Source organism: Bactrocera tryoni, chromosome 2, assembly GCF_016617805.1.
Source record: "Bactrocera tryoni isolate S06 chromosome 2, CSIRO_BtryS06_freeze2, whole genome shotgun sequence".
NCBI classification, from domain to species: domain Eukaryota; kingdom Metazoa; phylum Arthropoda; class Insecta; order Diptera; family Tephritidae; genus Bactrocera; species Bactrocera tryoni.
Genome location: NC_052500.1, coordinates 12320256 through 12343432, shown reverse-complemented (window position 1 = coordinate 12343432; position 23177 = coordinate 12320256). Strand labels below are relative to the sequence as shown.

The 23177-nt window shown below is 36.8% G+C and overlaps 1 protein-coding gene across 2 annotated transcripts in view; it reads left to right on the top strand.

Moving 5' to 3' along the window:
• The window catches only part of LOC120767625, a 107900-nt gene that overhangs the window by 68927 nt on the left and 15796 nt on the right, over positions 1-23177 (top strand). For both annotated transcript variants that reach the window (XM_040093781.1, XM_040093782.1), the window contains exon 4: positions 4020-5592. In XM_040093781.1, the coding sequence (XP_039949715.1) occupies positions 4120-5592 (1473 nt within the window). In that variant the 5' untranslated portion in view covers positions 4020-4119. The remainder of the gene's footprint in view (positions 1-4019; positions 5593-23177) is intronic.

Genomic DNA, 23177 nt, shown 5'->3' with positions numbered 1-23177 from the left:
AGATGCACGCTCCTTTAAGAAACCATATTCTCTGAGTCTAATAGCCACCTTCGCGGCTATGCACCTACCGGCAATGTCCACCGGCGTAATGTTCAAAATTGCATTAAGTGCCATAGTTGGGGTAGATCTTAATGCACCGCATATGCTAATTAGCGCAGCCCGTTGAACGCTTTCGAGCTTTTTGGCCAGTGAGGTCTTCCCTAAAGCCCTCCACCACATGAAGACACCATAGAACAAGATGGGCTTTACTATGGTGTCATAGAGCCAGAGGATCACTTTCGGTGAGAGACCCCATCTTTTGCCAATAGCTCCTCTGCAGCAGTATAAGGCAATAGATGCCTTTTTTGCTCTCTCCTCGATATTCGGCTTCCATAAAAGCTTCTTATCCAGTATGAGCCCTAAATATTTCACTGAGTCCGCCGGCTGCAGGTGAATATCTCCTATCTGCGGCAACGGTGCCGCCGAGATTTTATATTTTCGGCTGAATAAAACCATTTCCGTTTTGTTAGGATTAATGGCGAGTCCACTTCCGGCCGCCCACTTTGTTACATCGCTGAGATATCCCTGCGTCAACTCGTACACGGTGCTAAGGAACTTTCCTTTGACCATAAGTGCTACATCGTCTGCGTAGGCAATCACCCGGCAGCCGCGATCCTCTAGTTTTTTGAGCAATTCGTCAACAACCAGGATCCATAGAAGAGGAGAGAGAACCCCAATATATTAAATAAATATTAGTAAAGTATAAATCACTAAAATCATAAATAAGTTCTGTTTCACCTATGTAACAGCACAACATACCGTTCCAATCCTCAGCCAACTTACTCCATTGTGTGGTTATATTTTTTAAGTAAACTCTTAAAAAATATCTTAAAATTGTCTTAGTTTTGTCAAACTTAACACTTCCAAGTATTTGTTGTACTTGCTGTCACTTCCCAAGTTTTTACTGAATTCGCTTAAGATAACACACCCAACGGTCGTTGACTAGCGTCGTGACAAGGACAACTGCTGGACTCGTAAAACTATTTTTATCTTTGAATAACAACAACATCAAAAAGAAGCAACAAGTTTCATTACGCACAAACACACATTTCTCTGCAAGTACAAAATAAAATGTGTTATCAACAACAAAAACAATAGCTAAACTTTTAATATGCCCCTTCTACTAATCTACCAACGCGCTTCAATCACCCTACTCATGACAACGAGCAAATTTTATTTTCAAAATGGAAATTAGCATTCGAATTTAATTTAAAGTTTCGACCAAGTGCCAACATAACTCTTTCAGGCGTAAATTTATTTTTCATTCACGGCGCTTGAGGGCATATTACAAATTCCGGTTGGTAATTAGCTTGACGCTTAATGGTGTGGAGTGTGCTTTTGGTATATGTGTGCCTAAAGGTGTGAAGTAATGTGATCAAATCCAATTTCTAATACAGAAAATTTAATTTTATGTATATCCGCTACTGTTATTTGGCTTCACAGTTGAATTACGATAGGCAATATACTTGTACCCTGAATAAGGTGTATTAAATTAATACAGGGTTTGTCCGGAAAGTAATAGCACTGATTTTCTTCTGCCGCGACTCTACTTCGGAGCGTGCGCGCACCGACTGGATTTGGTAGAGGGCGATCCTAGCTAACGATCGAGCAGCTGGTCAGTTGTCTCCGAGCACCTGGAGAAAGACAAACATTTTCGCGCGACTTGTTTCCGTCCGTTACAGCAGAGATACGCAATTAAAATCTGTGTGAAACTCGGTAAATCTGCAACAAAAACGTTTGATATGACCAAGCAGGCTTACCCAGATGTTACTTAAGCAGGAAGTACTGTGTTTCGGTGGCACCAGGCCTTTTTGGAGGGCCGGGAAGAGATCGCTGATGAATGAGCAAATCCAAAGTGAAAACGATGCTCATTGTCCTTTTTGACATTAAAGGCATCGTTCACCATGAATTTGTTCCTTCTGGACAAACCGTCAACGCCAAGTTTTACGTGGAAGTCCCTAAGAGGGAGTTTGCTTTAGAGGCCTCAAAAAATCGATTTTTTTGGAATGGAAAAAAATAAGTAATTAAAGCGAAATTTCTTGGGTTTTTAGTTATATATTTAAACATCATTCACAAATTTTTTGGATACGAAATCTTTGATATTCTGCCTTTGGGAAGCAATTGTCCGATGCATCTCGCATGTGTATTTGTCAGCCGGCGGGCAGGATGCAGGTCGCAATTTCTATCGGAAACAAAAAATTCAAAGAGGTTCATATTTTTTAATAATTTATCTTTTAGTTAAACTAAAAAATTCAAAAAAAGGTGTAAATTTTTTTTAATTGAAAAAAAAAAATGGTTTTTGACCGAAAAAATTTTACTTTGTGTTGTTTAAAAATATGTTCAAACTTGACTTTTCTTAGTTTTTTTTTTAATTTAAATAGAGATAATTTAATGCCAAAAATAATTAACTTTGCCCCAATTCCATACGACGTTTAGTTTTTTTTTCTATCCTGCCCGCCAATTAAGAAAAATCGTAAAAATAAAAAACCGAGCAATCGCGCGTTAAAGTTTTCGCTTACTGCCCAATCGCTCATATATCTGCTAGACTCTCGGACACTATTTCATTTCTAACTTCGAAAATATTTCGAATTCCCATCCATAATTTGGCGACATATTCTTAGATTATTTTTTAGAGATTTAAGCAAAAAAAATCGATTTTTTGAACGAAGGTTCAATCGAGTCTGACAAAACATGGCAACCGATTGGAAGTTGCACCACGACAACGCACATGTCCTATTCTCCAGAAAAAGCTGCATATTTGCTGCAATCGCCGATATTGGACCACCATAACTTTATATAAAATCTAGTTCTTTTAAAGAAACTAATTTTATAGTCAATAGGCAACGCTTTAGAGCCCTGATTAATGAAGTTTTCATGCCTTAATCGGAGGATGTTGATATGGAGGACTTTTGGTTCCAACAATAGATTTCCTCTGGTAAAAAACAGCCTTTTTTCAAAACTTTTTTTCTCATTAGAATTTTTTATTCTTACAAACACACACTATTAACAAAGAAATATTGAAATTTTTGTGAAAAAATATTTTAAACTCGGCGCCATTTCCAGTGGCACCTAGGAAAAAAATGCGCCCGCGTGTGCAGTATAACTCCTTACAGGATCATCTTAAGTAAAAAAATATGTGTTTTCGTTAAAACCTTAACATAGAGCTTGGTCGAATTAAAGAAATTAAAATTTCAGTGGAAATTTCGCGAAATCTTTTTTCAAATAGTTGCAAGCAAGTCTTTAAGAATTGTATCTCAAAGAGCTGTGTAAAATTTAATGAAGAACGGTTGAGTAGTTCTCGAGAAATCTTTCCAACCGACTTCAAAAGGACAGTTTCGAGAAAAACGCGTTTAAAGACGGCGCACTTACCTATCTAGACTCCAGCGCGCAAGTTCTCAAGGCTGTAACTCCAAAACTATCTCTCGGATCAGTTAGATATTCAACAATATTCTAGAAGTGTTTTAGAATTTAATAAGATAATAAAAAAAACTTTTTTTTTTTTAATCCGTAAACCCATGTAACCTCTGAACACTGCTGAACCTTTTTGGTGGGGTGATGTGAAGTCGTTTGTCTACGCATATAAGCCCGAGACGATTGACGCTTCGAAAATAATATTCGGCACGTTATTGCTGACATACTACCCGAATTGCTGCAATAAGTTGCCGAAAATTAGGCGGTCACTTGCTCGAAATCATTATTAAAACAAAATCCTTTATTTAGAGTAATGCAAAATGTTTAGTCATAGTATGCGTTTCGTTGCTTCTTGAAAACCACAAGTGCAAAAATACACCCTTTAATAGTTATATGTAGACCCTTTCTATTGCTGTGAAAAAACAAAAAGTATACTTCAAGTGAGATTCTAAAAAGTATTGAGATCCTGTTTAGTGTCCAAAACTAAATTGAAATGCCTAACATAACCCTAAAGTTACATAAAATTTTAAATCCATAAAATAACAAACTTTCTTATCTTTTTATTGTAGACACAACTCCAGTAACTACGCCAGAGCAACGGTAACTGTGAAAACTCAATAACTTGCAACACAATTGAAACTATTTAAACGCTAAAATATTGTTACGGATATGGAAGTGCGGGGGAAATGTCTGTGGCCAGGCAATAAACAACCACAACAGCAACAAAAACTACAAAAACAACAGCAAAATCCGAGACGAGAACTATTTGAAGTGCTGCAACAAACCCAACGGAAATGCCACCAAAACCAAAACGAAAGAACAAACCTCCTACGATTACAGCAAATACAACACACAAATGAAAAACATACAGTAATTACACCACAGCAGCTGAAAACGGTGCAAAAAGCAAACGAAAACGTCGAACGACAGCAACAGCGAAGCGCGTTACAGCAACATCCTAAATTATTACCCATAAATCATCATCGATGGCCAATGCCTCCATTGCTGGCGCGCGTAGCCACATCGCCACCAACACCACACAGTTCAAGCACTTCACCAAATCCTAATGTAGTCAACGAATTTGTGCGCTTCAGTGCAGCTGCCATTCGCCGAAGCCTGGCGTACGCGACAGCGACATTAGCGGTCGCGGCAGTGACGAAAGTGAAAGCACTCACTGCAGTTGTTGCGGGTTGTTGTAGGAAACGATTTCCAATACTTTGGTTGTTGGCCCTCCTCAGTGCGGCACAATTCTCAACAACGGCAACAACAACGGCAGCGGCAAGCAGAGCTGCGGCAACTAATGTTGTGTTCAGCACAACGCCAAAGCTGCTGCCACACGGAATGCTGAGCACCGCCGCAACAGTCACCGCTGCCGCTCTGCTGAGCCAAGCATCCGCTGCACAAGCGGCCATTTTGACTGCCAGTGTACCCACATTTGAGCCGAGACTAACGCGTTACAAATTCCCCACAAAGGCAGACGAGGGTGTGGGAACGGATGGCTACGCGGATGCGGATGCAGATGCTTTGGTGCAGGTACAGGTAAAACGCATTAATCTGCTGGATAATGATGATGAGTCGGCAGCGGTGGCAGCAGCTGCAGCACCACCTTCACAACCCGAGGAACTTGGCGAGGAGGAGCTGACGTCCGAGCAAGAAGAGCTATACGATGAGGACCAACAGCTTTCACAGCAAGCTGCCACCAGAAAGTTGAATAGCAATGAACAGCAGTTGCTTATGTTCTATCGAAGTGTGCAACATGCGGCCGAGCGGCAGCAACAACAGCATGGCCACCAATACCCAACATCACATCGTCATTATCAACGCGCGGGCGTAGAAGAACAGCCGACATCCTTTCTCGTTGAGTCAAAGTCGCATTACGCTGACATAACACCAACAGTTGGCAATGTTGTTCCAATGCCCAGTGACGATGTGTTGGCCATGCAGTCATTGCACAAACATGTCACCAAACGCAGTGCAACCACTAAGCTGGCAGCGACGACAGTAACGCCAACTGCGCACACTGCAAGTACTACCACCGCTAACATCAGTAACGTAGCAACTAACAACGCGACCGCAGCAGCGAACAATACCGAAGAGGAGAAATGTGAACCAAAGGTGTTGGATGAGGCGCCACCCGAACCGGTAAGTGCGATTTCATTTTCTCCTACTTTATAGAATTTTACGGTGATTATGAAAGTATGAAAACATTGGTTAAAAAGGATGTTTGTCTTAGTCCAAAGTGTTTTGTAATTTATATACATTGACGAAATTTGAGGACTATTGAAAGTTCTGGTTTAAGTCAAAGTCGTTTTCACAAGCTTCACTTGAGGTAGTTTTTTCATCAGCAAATCATTAGCCAAGGTGAAGTAATCACTTCGTGCCAGATCCACACTCTAACATTGGTCTCAACCTAGCTCTCGGAGCTTGTGGCGGGTCTCTATCGATGTCTGAGACCTGGCGTTGTCGTGATGGACGATTGCTTGTTTTAGACGGTTGGTTGTTAACAGTATTTGCCCGAATTAAGAGCTTGGCCCTCCCCTACGACCGTAGTAGATAATTCCGTGCATATCACACAAAAGACATAGCAAAACCTACCTGACCGTCAATCCTGGTTTGGCCGTGGTTTTCGTCGGCTCTACTCGATCCGACCACGACCGGTATCAGTTGACGTTGTCGCATGTCATCCACTTTTTATCACCAGTAATCATGCGCTTCTTATTTAAATGGTTCCAAGCGATCTTTGTTTTTGTTCAGCACCATAAATGTTGAACCATAGACTAAATAATTTCGCCTTTTAGTACAATTTGAACACGATTGTGAGTATGGTAGTACATCCTACTCCAGCTGCAAAAGCTTTTGCTGAGTCACTAAACTTGTATGAGGCCTCGCATTATCGTAGTGGAACACTATATCTTTATATCTCTTCTGTTTGAGTACATCACTCAATTTGTCCGGCTAAACGCAATACACTTCAGCATTAATCGTGGTTTTGTAGGGTAAAAGCTCGGTCGTCGAAGTGGTATGAGCTTGTTCAAACTTTTTAGAGGATACTCGAGCGATCTCTTGCGCTTTTGCTCTGTAAAATCATGAAAAACCCGTCTGTCAAGATTCGAAATTTATTCTAGACTTTTTATTTTAGCAGTGTCTGGGTTGTTGGCTTCAAGAGGCCTTCCAGGACGAAGTGATTGAAAATGTCGCAGCGAAATTATGAAACCCAATTTTGACATTGCCGTTCGGTTAAGATGTTCTGTCCAAACACATAACATCATTTTCGCCTTATTTCAACTGCGTTTTTACCATTTTTATAGTAAAACCATAACATATGCCAAAAATGCTATTTTCGATATTTCATCTTTGATAGAGCACCGAACAAAAACCATTCCAAAAAATTTAAGAATTTTTTAAAACAAGCCTAACTATAGGGGTTTTCAGTAAGAGCGCTACAGAAGTTTTAAGTAACACAAATACATATGTACGTCACATAGATGCCCAACCTTTGAGAATGACGTGTGAGAGACTAATTTGGGTCTTCCTCAATTGATTCGCTAGCGCCGAAACTATGAGTAGGTACTTGTTTGTCTCACTGGCACGGGAACATTTTGTACTGCGCCTATGGATTCAAATTTTTTCACTGGACGCTCAACTGTTGATCTGACAGGACGATTATGACGACCATAAACTGGACGTATCGCTCTCAAAGTTGACTCCGAATTTCGGTAGTGAATTTTAATAATTTCGACTCGTTGTTGGATCGTACATCTTTCCATGGTGAAATAGCAAACCTTACTGAAGAGAAATGTCAAAAGAGCGGAAAAAATATGGCGCCGTTTGCTGTCCCTATCGTTCTACTTCCTATTCCCTTTAGTCCTATCAACTGTTCAAATTTATAATGGTAAAGCCCTTAAGAGGGAAGTTGGCTGCGAAAAAGTTCAATAAGATCAGCTGTTGTTATCAAACGAAATTATTTAGTGAACGTATTGGGTAGTATCGGGCACTATTGGATATACTATTCGCATTTGCAACCTTTATTGAGAAAGAATTGTAAAATATGGTGTAATTTGTTTTTCTGGTACTGAGTAAAGCAATCACAAAACTGTTTGGGAAGCTTTTTGAGTACCAAATCTTATATTCCTAACGCCATATAGCGTAACCCGATCGCGCTTACACAACGCGAGATACAGATTACTAAAATCATCTACTGGAGAAATTATAGATTTATTTTTTTACCAAGTTTTAATATAAGTATATAATATAAGCCTATATCTACCAGTTGTTACGATATATATGTATACTATATATACAAAACTACCATATTAACATATATTCATGTGCAACATGTTGCGAAAGTAGAAAATTGTTTTGTGCCATGAATTTCAATGACGCACAAGTTGAAGCATTCAAAACCACAACTATGCCAAATATTACGACAAAGAACTGTGGTATGTAGAGCAGTAAATACCCATGGCTGTGTGCGGTCTAACATTATTGCCTGGAAAACATATTACGTATGCACATTTCAATCAACACTGATTAGATAAGCAATTATGCCTCCACCCCCGACTGCACCTTTTGCTCCATTGTGGAACAGAAATGCAAATTTGCAAACTTGCACTGCATAGAAACTCCCCAAATGCACATACGAATTACACACTCTTATCTGCAACGAGTTAAGTGATTTTGGTGCTTAACTTCGACTGCATATGAAGCGGAGAAGTGAAGCGCAGAGATTTGTTGCATTAAACAATTTTCGGTTGGCCATTTTCGTGGCACACACAGCAGCCAAGGCAATAAAGAAAGTGTATTTACATACAGACACACTTTATAATACACATATTTGTCTTATAGCTTTTGTGCATGTGTCCATATGTGCGCACTATGTATGTGTGCATTTGCCTAGAAGCACCTGTCTGCCGGTGCGCAAATATATATCTTTTCGTACTTGCTTATCTGCTGCCATGTATCTGCCTGTAAACACTTCAATATTTGCTTCAGATATTTTCACAAAATGCTTCCGTTAGCTTCCGTTATGGCGCACATATCCTCTTTTTACCTTAAGTTCAAACATTTTGCAATACTAACATATACATACATATATAAAACTCATATTTGCATACACGTACATACATAACATGTGTTTGTGTATGTTTGCTGTTGCTTTGGTTATTACATCGCAGCTTTCTAACTACATAGATATACTTTAGTATTATGCCCCATGGGCACTTGTAAAATTTCATTTCGTTTGTGTGGCAATGAGCAGGAAATGTTGACATTTTCCTATCGATGTGAAACTATTTCTATTGGTTTTTGTTGCTGCTGCAATGTACTATAGCTAAGAACTATATTTGCTCGCATATTCAGCTACATATAAATACTTAAACTGGGGCGAACGCATATGAACTCCCACGCTAGCACGCATACATGCACATATTTACTTCACTAAAGCCAAAACAAAAAAAATTTGAATTTTCTCAACGGTCTTATATTGCAGCGCTTCATGAGTTTCTTGAAGATATTGCTTGGTTGCTTGGGAATTTATTCATTTTTTTTTGAGTGCTAAAATCTGTTACTCTCTAAATTGCAATATTTCCTTTGAAGTGCATTGTTGCAAAGTGCTTTTCGTTTTAAGAAAGTAATGATATACTTTGATAACCTGCTTTTTCTAATGATAAACAAATGACAATTTGTTATGCATAGCACGATTTGAGGCTGCTGTTGTAATTGTACGAATGAGTTCGGCGCCAATCCTTCAAGTACCATAATTACTACTAAGTGCTAGATAAGTAGCCACAAACCTTGCTATGTGCTGGGGAGCACCAAAAAATCTAAGTAAAGCAATAACCAATTTGATGTTAAGTCAGTCCGTGAGTTAAGTTAAACGTGCATTCTTTTAAAATGACATATGGGGTTTGATTTTTTAATACGAAATTTGAGCTTTAAGGGCTTACATGGGTTTCCTCGGGTAAAAAACAGCCTTTTTTCAGCAATATTTTTCTCATATAAAAAATCAAATATTTTATTACGATTTTATTATTGTCAAAGATACACTATTAACAAAGAGATTCTGAAATTTTTGGAAAAAAATATTTTAAACCCATTCATTGCGACGCCATTTCCGGTGACCTCTCGGAAAAAAGACGCGTTGGCGGTATAACTCCTTAGAGGATCATCAAAAGTGAAAAATGCATGTTTTAGTTAAAACCTTAACTTAGAACTTGGACGAAGGAAAAAAGCTGAAATTTGGAGTTTTGGCAGACATTTTTACAAAAAACTTAAACTTGCCTTGGATACTAACATAAATTATTATACTTTTTTTGCATAATTGAAAAAAGAAAACAGCTCGACTTTCTATTATATCGTTTATTATGCTAGGATAATCTGGTAAGCAAATAAGCCACGCAAAAACTACAATGCGAGACAAGTGCAAAAGAGATGCTCCATTGTTTCCTTGGTGCCTTGTTCTATACATTTCCTGTGGTATTCTCGATCTGTCAGCCTCACCTGGTAGAAGTGAAGTTGCTTGCTTCTTTCAAAACTTTTCACTGCTTCCCAAGACACTTCTGGCCGATATGTGATTCGAGCGATATCATTTATTATATAGGAATGCTTGACTTTCAAGTAAATAACTTCTACTACTAATCGCTTTGAATTTTCGATGACAGTAGCCGCCCAAAATTTGTTGTATTCAAAAATATCTGAACATGCGTCTAAAGAAAAGTTGATTGGAATAGATACTTCCTAAGCATTGAACTTTTTTTTGATAACAATGAAATAATATATATTTCATTGCTCCAGTTTTACAAAGTTTACACCTTTCATATTAATGCTTCGTTATCTTTAGAGCATAAATCATAGTTTTTATGTGTAAGCAGAAGACCAAAAAGAAGTGAGACCCATTTATCTGTGTCTGTCTATCTGCCTGTATATCGCTCGGAAATTTCGCATACGTATTTTTTTCACCATTTGCCAGAACCGCCGATATCCGAGTACTATAGCATAAAGGTGTCACACAATCTGATCGACAAAAATCAACCAATTGTATAGAAGGTTTTTTTTAGTTATCAAGATATCTTCACAAAATTTGTTATAGATTATTGTCCATAGCTCTACAATATCTTAACGAATTTTTCAGATCGGACCGCTATATCATATGCATAGCTGCTTTACAACCTGACCTGTCAAAAGAAAGATCTTCTATAGAAAGGTTCTTTATTTGACATGATATCTTCGTGAAATTTGGCATAAATTATAATCCAAGACAATGTTAGATTTTCCGAACATAATATTGTTCTAATCGGACTTGTCAGAATCAATCTTTTTATATCCTTTTATGCTTTAAGAAATGCATCTCTGATGGATATTTAGCTTTGGTGCTGCCGAGGTTAACGTTTCTCCTTGTTTTCTTTTGAAATCGAAAGATGATATAAATCTCTATTACTTTGTTTAATATGAAAACTTTACCTTCAATAGCGCTAAACCGAATCTGTCATATTCCTATTATGACATTAATTTTCTTAATCCGCCAAAAGAACTAGTTCTGATGTAGTTCCGATACAACTTTATTTAGTTCACACCTACCACGTAATGTACGTAAATTCTAATGTAAATATATGCTCTAATAAACATGTACATATAATATGTATGGTTGTTTATAATTTCAATTTGCAACATATGTTGCTGCCACACGCATTCTCTGCGAAACCCAACCATTTGATTATTGCAACGCTTAGCCATGCGTAAATATTAGTTTTTTGCCACGCAACGCGAGGTACGAAAATCCACTAAATGCTCGCACTCACACACATATGCGCACACGTACGTGTGTGTTTTGCCACCGTTGACATTGGCAGATGTTTCGATTGCACTTGCGTGTAATAGGCAGCGATGTTGTTGATGTTGCTGTTGTATACGCCACAAGCGCTGATATATCTGACACAGTTGCAACGATGCGCAAAATTTGTTTGCAACAAGCACACGTGCGTAAGGTTTTGCTAATGCACACATTCATATGTACGTGTATGTACATAAGTCAGCCAAGTCTTTGCGCTAACAACCTTGGGCATATGTTTGGTATTTGTTTAGGTATTGTATGTGCCATACACGAACATATTATTACAGTACTCCACCAACCAATTAGAAACATGGTAAATACTACTGTGGGCAAAAAATAGTAAGATTATTTAATAAAAAAATCCCGCGAAAACCCATTCGGTGAAATATGTTTTTTCTTGATTGGTGTGACTGTCAGTGACATCTGTGCCAAAGGTCATATCACAATAATCATTAGTCTCTAGTATACGCAGGTCTTTCTGAAGTACATAAATTGCTTCTGGCGATTTTTTCGATGAGTGACATTATTCAACGAAGAAGTTCTATTAAATTTTGTGTGTGGAATAAAATTTTTAGGGCCGAAACGTTCAGAATGTTGAAGAAGATCTTCGACGATAATTGTAGGTCGCGAGTGTTTTTGATTGGTACAAATTATTTAAAGAGGGTCGAGAACGCGTTGACGACGAACCGCGACCAAGCCGGCCGTCAACATCCACTGATGATGAACAACGCTCAATTAAATAAAGGAATTGGTGCTTGAGAATCGACGATTAATAGTCATAGACCTTACTGGCATCGTCGGAATATCGGAAGAATCAGCGAAAACCATTTTGAAATATCATTTGGGCAAAAAAAAAATAATGACACGATTGGTTCCAAAATTATTCAATTTTTTCGAAAAACAACGTCGCGTTAACGTTTGTGAAACAGCGCTTTCCCCCTACCAGGAAGTCATGAAACCTATTATTACTGGCGGTGATTTCTGAATCTATGATTACGATCCAGAAAAAGACGATCAATCGACCGAATATCGTGAAAAAAGGTGAGCCTAAACCCTAAAAACCACGTCAAAGCAGGTCAAAAAGCAAAGTTATCTTGACAGTTTTCTTCGATTATCGTGGTATAGTGGACTCCGAATTCCTTCCGACCGGTCAAACTGCATTCAAAAAACAGCTGAATATCAGTGGAAGATCCTGAACCAATTTATTTTATTTATGTATGTACTTCAACATGTTTTTGTACCATATTTGGCAACATTGAACCCTCCAGCAGCCCAATACACATGTCTCAGAACGCATAACTGTGAATAATTTTCCTTGTTTCTAATGTGTTGGCCGGGTACTGTATATACATGTGTATGTGTGCATGTATTAATATGAGGTGGTACGCACGAGTACTCACTGGTGTAGTCGTGTTCACGTCAAAGCAGCCAAAAAGGTAATTAAAAGATGTTAATGAAACCGCGAAGTCGCAAGTGAACTAAAGCATTACATAAGCACATACTTCTGTTCTCTTGTACCTATGTGGAGTAATACTCTATCTTGTGATCCAATACGTAATGAGTTTACTTTTGACGGTACGAGCATCAAGGTTTAGGAAGGAAACTCAAATGCATCAAGTAGCAGTAACAGTTGATGAATATTGATGACTTTGGCATTATATGATTAAGAAATATGTTTTTAATTCCGCCTTTCCAGCTTTAATAAAAAGCGAAAATTCGAATGTTACATCTCCTTTGCTTCTTATACTATCTTTGAAATTAGGACTATAAACAAAATCTGTAATTAAATTACTCCAAATATTTGCTATAGATAGGCGATTTTAAAAAATCACCATATTATCCTTCCAATAAAACCCCCATCGTCTAAAAGCTCTTGGTTTAAAAACTCCGAAGACTTTCTGGAGTTCTTTTTTAAAGCTTCTAAGTTTGGCAGATATTTCGTAATTCTTTTAGACTTTTTTCTGAGCAGATGGCAACTCTATTTCGAAATATTAAAGATTTTGGAACCAATCTTAGACCTAACCTCTGCAATCGAAACTTTTAAACAAGGCGTGGTCTTTGCTAAGGTTTACCGAAGGTCACAATCGAAAAATGGGGTATTTTTATGCTTCAAATGAAAGCCGTATTGTCTAACGTTAACCTCTCTGAATTAAAAACATCGAGAACTTTGTGGTGGTGTTTTTAATGCTTTTACGTTTGCAAGTATTTCGTAATACTTTTAAGACGTAGCCTTTGCAAAGGTCACAATCTGCAAAATTGTTTTTTTTTTTTACGATTTGCTAATAAGAAAAAATCCTAAACTCGAAAAAAATGCTTCGTAAATTTTCATAATACTTCTCTGAAAGGTAGAGAAAGTGACATTGGCCACTCCCAAGTAAATGGCGCTCAGAGGTCTTTCCTCACTTGCGTGAACTCGACACATGGCTTCATCCTCCAATTAAAACTTTAAAATATACCAAAAAAAAACATATGAATTATTATAATTTGTTGTAATATAGTATGGTATCATTCACACAAGCATTTTAACGCAATGCGCTTAAAGTGTCTAAAATATCGTGAGTTTTCGCCATTACCAATTTATATTTTTGGCAATTTTTCCCAAAAGTTGCCACATTCTCTAATTACATGTTTGTTGATAACAAATCCCTTTGCAGCTGTCAATTCTCTGCACAAATAATACGCATCAATATTATGTACACACATACATATATTATATATATAATACCATACATGGTTATATATTACAAGAGTTCTCTGTGCTCACAAATAACTCCCCAAAGTGGCGGTTGTGTCCACAAATGAGTACCACTTGCCACACCGCACATCCTCGAACGCTGTGCGCTCTGTAAATTTGCCTCGAAAGTGCATTCTATTCACTTGAGCTCATTTAAATAAATGTGATTAATGCTTGAATATCCATTTAGAAGGCACTTTAAGCGCTTCTTTTCGACAGTGTTTAAATAGTTAATTGAAGAGCGTCTTAAGGATGGCACTAAGCACAGTAAGTTGACGCGAGGGAAAGCATAAACGGCAAAAGATGAGTTGGTTTGTATGAGGAGAATGGAGATAAAAAGCGATACAAAATAAACTGTGACTATTTGAGACTTAGTACTTAGTGTCAGCTTAAAAGTAAACCAGAAACATAAAGATTTAGTAATTCATCAAGAAAATTAAATATCGAATAAAATTTATTGTTGACTTAATTGGTGTCCACTCCTTTCCCAGATATTTCTCATTTAAAGCGATTTTCTGATATAGTGTTCTAAGAAAAGTTAGATCCAGCATAAGTTTAGACGGTTCCCATCTAACATTTTTCCGTCTTATGTTGAGATCTTTAGCTTTTGTGCTTACCGTAAATCAACTCCTGTGTTTGTTTGTTGCTATGGATATACTGCATACATCACTTTTGGTCTTCACGTAGATCTAATGCCAATATCCTGTGTTTTCATAACAGCTTTCAAGAATTTTATTACATAGTTAAATTTGGTAAGCAATAACGAAGCATAAAAAACTGCGTGAAATGCTTATAACTAGAAATAAGGCGAAAATGTAAGGAAAAGAGAAAGCATGACTCACTCAAACACTTTGCTGGAAATAAGTAGAGGTATTTATATTCATTCCTATACATGGTACTACCAGATTATTTTTAGAAGCACGTACCATACATGGCAATGACACTGAATAGCTTAGCAAGCGCTAAAAATAATAAGAGACAATGACTATACAAAATAGAAGTGCGAGAAGCAAGGCAATTATTGGAATTGGCTAAATTTATATGTACTTCAAATAGTGAAATGGTTTAGCTAGTTTAGCTGAAAAATTAGAATTTTTTTTGATTAATCGTTCAGTTGGTAGGGCGGCTGCACGCTATAGTAGTCTAATATCGATTCTTACAAAGAGCAACTTTTAAGGGAGAAAAGAACCTATGCAAAACTTTAATAGATTGATTAAATATGTAAGTAAATGAGGATTGCACCGCGACCTAAGGTCTATTGTGCCCTCTGCTAAGTCACAACGTCTCAGGTAGCCCCAGCAAATTGATAAAGGCGATGTGATCCCTATGTGCATTTAAGGGTCTTTATCCTTCGCCTACAGATCGCTGTGCAGTCAGTTAGCAGGTGTTCTGGTATTTCAGACTCAAAGTCGCAGAACCGGCAATTCGCACAAGAAGCAAGACCCATGTTATATAAATGCTTCTTGAGCTTACAATGGCCAGACGACAAGTAGCATGAGTTTTTCCCTTGAGAGATTTATTACATATTTAAACCTTTTAGTGTTGTAACCATCCATTAGCAACTTGGCATAGCTCATGTTTAGTTGTTGCCAATGCTTCTTCCTACCCACTGATTCATCTTTGCGGAGCAGTTCCTTTATGGTGTGGAGACCAAGCGCAATGAAAGGTTCCGGTCCTACCATGTTGGTGGATGCTGCGGAGCAGGCAAGCTCATCAGCCAGTTCATTCCCGACTATAGCTTTGTGACTTGGCACCGAAATAAGATGCACTTGGTTACGATCTGATTGACTATTCAGTCGTTCTATACACTCGTGCACCAATAGCGATTTGACTTTCAGAGATCGCTTTGAGTGCCGCTTGACTATCGCTTAGTAATGCGGTAGTTGCGTTGGAGGTTTAACTCTACGCACCGACTTAAAACAAAGACCTTGGAAACTTGAAAACTTGAAAACTGCTCGAAAAACTACCCATAGATATGGAGAGTTTTGTGCGTTGTCCTGCGACCCCTGCGCCACTTGATTGTACTATTCCTAAGCAGTACCTCGAGAGCGGAATCGTTCCATTCAGCCATACTGCTGAGGGTAACTTTAAACTTCCTAGAGAAGTTAATCCTTTTGGTATTCCTATCCTTTGGGAGGAGAACCTGTGGTATTATATTTCGTCAGTTAGGTCCTTCATGCATTGGGTAGAGATTACCTTGCGTCTTCCAAACCCTTCTGCTGTCATTTGGACCAGCGTATGTTTGGTAACTTCACCGATTACTAGGCGAAGCGGAGTGAGTTTCCGCAAGACTTCAAGTGGACCGCATGGCAACCGACACGCAGACGCAGGTGAGTCGTTGCAGCTTCGATAGTTGAAGTCCTACAGTAGTCTGCGATGCTTTCGGGGTTCAACCCAACGCTCCATATGTGATAATCGGTCGCACGATCATGGTGTACAACCACCTGGCATTCCTTGGCTTACAGCCCCAAGATCTACCAGCTTACAGGCGGGCATAGAAGTCAACTAAGTTCTAGGGCATCCAATATTTCCTTCAGTTCAGTGTACAAAAAGCAGAAATGTTACCTCCGTTGTTGAATACTTTCATTTTAACTGATTTGGGCGTTCTTTTGACACTCGCTAACAACTAATCTCAGATCTCCATTTGCTTGAGTGAAAGGACTGCGCCAAAGAATCTATTCCAAATTCCTAAGAGCTCTTCATAGAGTGTTTCCTATTGTCATTTGTCGAATTAATTACTTTTTCATGCAACAATGAGTGCTGGAACAACAACATCAACTGCAGCTCAACACCGAATTTCCACATTGTTTGAAGCTATGGCTTTTTGTCATTTTTGTATTATGCGCTTCAAAAACAAAAACATACTGTACACAGAATTCACAAAAGTGGCCACAAATAAATTTTTGTTCACATAACTGCACCGTCTCTCATACCGCTACGTACCCATGGAGTACACTTGTTGGGCCATTGAGGGATAGTAAAAGGATTTATTATGCACAACAGTACGTATAACTAGTAAAATAAATAAATAGTAGCAGCACAACGGGCAGTTTGGGGGGTGAAGAGGGAAAGCGAAGCACAAAAAATACATAAAACAACAACAATTTCTACCGTAAAAGTCGCTACGTACGTATGAGCGTAAGTAACGGCACTGGCCACAATGGCCAAACAAAACTGATTACATAAAAAGCCACTCAACATTTGTCGCAGCTGTAAAATAACAACAACAACAAAAATAAATAACAGTATGACGAAGAATAATGGACTAAGCGCTTGAAAACCAGCATAAACATTCACACAAACACGCATAAAGGCGCATAGGTAGAACAACGGTAAGAGCCGTTGAGCCGTTTGACGACACCCTTGACACTTGTTTACCATTTTTCATGGGTTTCTCTCATTTTATTCTATTTTTTGAGTATTCCTCTTTACCTACAACCTACAGACTCCCACCTGCAATTATTACCTACATACTGTATACATATATATTTGCTCTTATACATACATACATATGTATATAGTTTTTTTAGTAAGAATTTGATTTTTTTCTCCGATTTCATGGAAAGCGAAGCATCTTTCAATTGCATTATGTTTTTAACTGCTGTTCTGTTCTTTCCTTCAAGTACACGACACAGTTTAGTCATTTTTCTTGTACGAGCTTCTTTTATTTTACTTCTGTACTTTCCTCGACCACTTATCCCTACCATCATGCACTGCTCTTAAAATTTCACTTTATAACAAAGCTCTCCCTTTCTTGTGTTATATAAAAAAGTTCTCACTCTTCAGTCGAAGTAGTCTCTGTAGTTCTGGAAATGTAAATACGTAGGTTGCCTTTTATATTCGGAAGTTTAGAGTGTCATAAAGTTCGACATATTTGATGTTATAAAATACTCCGAATTTTTTGACGTACGAGCACTATTTGTGTTGTTTACAGTAACTCAAAACATTTAGCTGCTTTTTTTTTTTTGTTAAAGAACTTCGCTAGACGTTTATTCACGGGGGTGAATGTCAGGTCTCGCCGACGGAGTCTCTTTCCCATCACGAATCTCGAAGCTGTTGTGTTCTTTTCGTTGGGGGTGTTTTTTACGTGGCGGATTCCAAATCCACCGCACAACCCTGGGTAGGGTTAATTCGCTTTCTCACTTTAGCTCGCCTTCAAACGGATGTTTTTTGGCTACCTAGAGCATACGTAAAAGAATCGTTTCTGGCCACTCCTAAGTGAATGGCAGTCAGAGAACTCTCCTCATTTTCATGATATTCTACACATGGCTCCATCCTCTATCCTGTTTTTGTCTTTTTCCTACTTCCCAAAATAAAGCCAACCTTAAAAGGCCGTCGTTTTACAGGCATAAATGACATTAAAAGCGCATGTTTGAAAGAGCTAAAGGCAATCGCAAGAATCAAGTTTGAAAAGTGTTTTGACGATTGAAAGAAGCGCTGGCATGAGAGCATAATATCAATCAAATAAACACATCTCGTGTACAGATTTTGTATCAAAAAGACTATCTTGCTTGTCTTATAATATTCACAAAGAAAGTGTTCTGTTCGAAAATGCCTGTAAAACCAGTTCAGCCACTCAAATCGATCACCTTAAAACAATTTTCAAATAGAGGCCGTGTGGTTTTCTCCTAACAAGGACTATCATAAGGTGATCAGGTCACAGCATACATACTTATGTTGAGTAGCGTGCCGGATCCTGAATATAATCACAACGGTACACACAGATTGACTAAATTATGGCTATTACAACGCAAAATCTTTACATTAGATATATGGTTATTTGCATAAAATTCTATTTTGGTCTATGTATAAGTAAGTGAGAGGATTGCTTTTAACCAGCAGTAGGAAGTGTGTAAGCAGATTTCTTATGTAAAACAATAGTACATACGCATGTATTAAGTTAAGCAACACTTAGCTATGCATATTCATATATTTATGATATATGCTGAAAACTTCCTAAAAATGGCAATTAGTTGTGGTTGCTTTTAACTCACCAGTGTATTTGTTTGTGCCCGGAGTTATCTATACATTCAAAATAAGCACTCACTCAATTCTGAATTTATAAATTTAGATTTACGCGCAATCTAAGAGACATACATATATTTGAATGTACTTATGCGGTTTGCGGATCCAAATTGAAAGCATAATTTACTGTATTTTGTAAAAAAAATTTAGAACTCTTAAGAAATATGTAAATTATCATCTAATCTGGCTGTCGATATCTAAATATAAAAAAATTTTCAGTACAGAATAGTTAAAGCTTTGCGATTCATTCAGTTCTAAATTGCTTGCAATCCACGGAATGGTGTTAACCAGCCAATAATTTAACTTCGTTGTACTGATGAAAACTTATCTAATATACATATTTATAGTTTTTTTGCCTTATAATAAGGCAAGAGTGAATATACAAGTTTATCGTAAGAATATACGAATCAAATATATTTTTTTTTCATATGAAAACCTTGTAACTTGATGCAGCCATTTGTTTCACATCATTCCCTTTTGATTTTGCTTATCATCAAAAATATTGTTGGAGATCGCTTTGCAGAAAACTCTCTCATGTTCTTCTGGCTAAACTTTCGAATCCTTTAAACGATATTTGGAATTTTCAATCGTAAAACTCTCACCTGTCATTCTCGAGGCAAAGTTTCGAATTATCGGTATTTTTTCGATTCTTATATGCCGAAGAGTCTAAGGTGTAATTATATGAAGATATGTAGTCGAGCTCGTGAGGAAAAATATTAAAATATCCTATATATATCCGCTTAATAAGTAACTTAAGGGGTTACATAGGTTTCCTCGGGTAAAAACTAGTTTCTTTTCTCCGATTTTTACCTCATATATAAAATGAAATATTTTAATAGAATTTTTTATTGTTGCAAAAATATGTATACTATTAACAAAGATATTCTGAAATTTTTGGAAAAAAAAATTTTTAAACTCCGTCATTGCGACGCCATTTCCGGTGACCCCTCGGAAAAAAGATACGACCGCGTTGACAGGATAACTCCTTACAAAATCATCTAAGGGAAAAAATACGTGTTTTAGTTCAAACCTTATCTTAGAACTTGGACGAAGGAAAAAAACTGAAAATTGGATTTTTGGCAAACATTTTTACAAAAAAATTAAAACTTCAGTGAACATTTCGCGAAATTTTTTTTCAAATAGTTGTGATCGAAGAAAACCTTCGTCGAAGTCTTTAAGGACTGTATCTCAAAGACCTATTAAAAATTTTAAGATAGGTTGTGTAGTTTCGCGTTTAAAGACGGCGGACTTAGCCTAGCTAGCCTCGAGTGCACAAGTTCTCAAGGCAGTATCTCCGAAACTATTACTCGGATCAACTTGAAAATTTATTCAAGAAGTGTTAGAAGGAGAATTTAATAAGACAATAAAAAAAATCGATTTTTTGAAACCCGTAAACCCATCCACCCCTTAAAGAGAGTAATTATACACCTACTATTTCTTTCAACAAGTAAAACTGTTACTGTTTGAATCTCTATCATATTTTCTGATATGAAACAATTTTGACACAACAAATTTTATATCTTTCACCATCTGTTCAATTTTGATATTAAGTTTCAACGATAATGATGTAATTTATACACAAAGCTGATTAAATTGACTAACGACAAATTTATGTGCAAATTTATACGAAAATAGATTTTTTGGTAAAATAGAAGAAGATTATTTGATTGGATTCACCACCATTTAACTAATATATTTTTAATAAAGTACTTTATGCACACACACACACACACCTTGTGTATCTGCATAGAAAGCATACGACACTGTTCATAGAATATTACCGAAAGCACATCACATTCATGAATTCATTAAAGCTTCCAAAGTAAAAGGTTGATTTATTTGCATACAAATGAAGGCAAGGACAAGTCTTTGCATCCATATGCTCTTATGCTGGTCTCGAACTATGTCAAAATCATGATTAATAAATAAGCTCTTTGTTAAACCTTTAAAATCTCTTTATTTATGTGATATTTTATTTATTTTGCAAGTTGTCACCACTATTTGGGTTATGTCATATTTATTATACGTACTCGACCTCTTCTTCTTACAAAAGTGGATGTAGTTCTGGTGTTAGTTATACCAAAAAAGTAAATGAATTTATTGTTTATGCAAAATAGTATCCATTCGTTATATAGTATCCGTTGAGTGAGCCTGCTTTACAAATATACATGTTAAGAAATAAAAACTCAAGACGTCATTATTTATTTTTTTTATTAAATGAAAAATAATAAGACTTCAGTATATATATTTTCGTTCTTTCCATGTAATTACTTAACTGATTTACGCTTGTCTGCTTACTTGAGTGCATCAAAAACGAGCGCAATCAAATCTCATCTTCGACAGATACCAAATATTGAAGTGAACTTTTGCAGAGTTTACGATAGTAGATTTTATCCTTCAGAATTTTTCAATATATTCGCCTTAAAAATCGTTGACTTTGGTTGCCAAAAAAATGTACCTAATGTACACACTAAATACTAAATAAGGTACTAGTTATAATCGCCTATTTGCAGATATGTTAATATATTAAAAAATGTATAATTACTGCATACTTTCAAGGAACTTATATTTAGTAATAACTATTTACATAAGTTCATCCTTGATGCTCCCCAGTAACAACGATAATGATGTCATCAAATAATGGCCACGTGCTGTATACATATACGTGTTCATTTGTTTTACTTACATAGTTCGCTCGTGGTATTTGATACTTCCTTAATTATTTGATTGTGTGTCAATATGTGCGTGAATAAAAGTACTTTGCTGATTAATTACTTTACCGTCATTTTCACAAATAGATTTATATTTATCAAATGCTGATCTTACTTGCATTTATATCTTCCAAATCTGTTTTGATTATTTGGATACATCAAGTAAATTTCACTCCATTTATATACTCTTGCAACATGTTGCTACAGCGTACATAAAATAGTTTTGTTCACGTAAGGGTTGTGCGTATTACCTAAAACTATGCGAGATAGATAAAAGGTTATATATGTATATATATATATATATGTATATATATATAAATGATCAGGATGACGGGAAAAGTTGAAATCCGGGTGGCTGTCTGTCTGTCGCGTTAAAACTTTGCACGAATAATGAACGCCTTATGGCCAAAAAATGTTCAAATTCAACAAAAATTCGAGGTACGGAATAGTTGGACCCCAGGACTTGTAGTTGACTTTTTACCGAAAATATCGGTCAATGTATGCGATATGCAATTGAAATTCAGAGAGAATCATTTCCTAATAGTATTATGTCTTTGTGCTACAAATGGGTTGAATCTGGTCAATGCTTCCCTTAGAACCCATGTAACTAATAAAAGGATTTTCGAACTTCCGGGTGACTTTATACCACATATATCGTCCAACACGTGACTTATCTCTATGAAAATGAGAGTGCGTCTATTACTGATAAAAGTGCACCGTTTTGTCTAAAATGCTTAAAATTGGTCGAAAATTTGAGCTAGCCCCTAATAACTAACACAAAACATTCGGGTAACTTTACTTCATGGTGGTGATGGTACCTTAATCAACCTCAGGAAACATTTATTGGTATGTGACATATGTATTAAGTAAAATCGGGTCGATACTACCGCCAACTCCCATATACTACGGTACATGTATAATGGCTTTCGTTTTTTTTTTAAAACCTTTTATCGAATATGTGGGTCAGTGTATGTGTTGTTATGAAATCAAATTTCATACAAAGTTCCTCATAACTCAAACATTTTTTTGTGAATTATGGTGATTCGAGTTGGGGAAGTTCAATTTGGGTTCCGACCCGCTTGTTGACGTTTTACATCTTAAGGTATTTCCCTGGCTTTGGTTCTTGCAAGTTGCAAGAGCAAAAAATGTTCGGTTACACCCGAACTTAGTGCTTCCTTACTTACTTATTAATGTTTTAAATAATTGAAATTAAAATACACACATTCTCTTCATTCATCACTTGATTTCTCTCGTAATTAGGTTTAATTGCAATGACAGCATAAAATCATCAACTCATTTATAATTTGTATACACTTAACATTTTTTTTGCAAAAGACTATTAACATATTATAGCAGCTATAATTGAAATGTGCTTTAGGTTTGCATGTATGTCATAGTTGGGATTTATTTAATATCTTTAATTATTTTG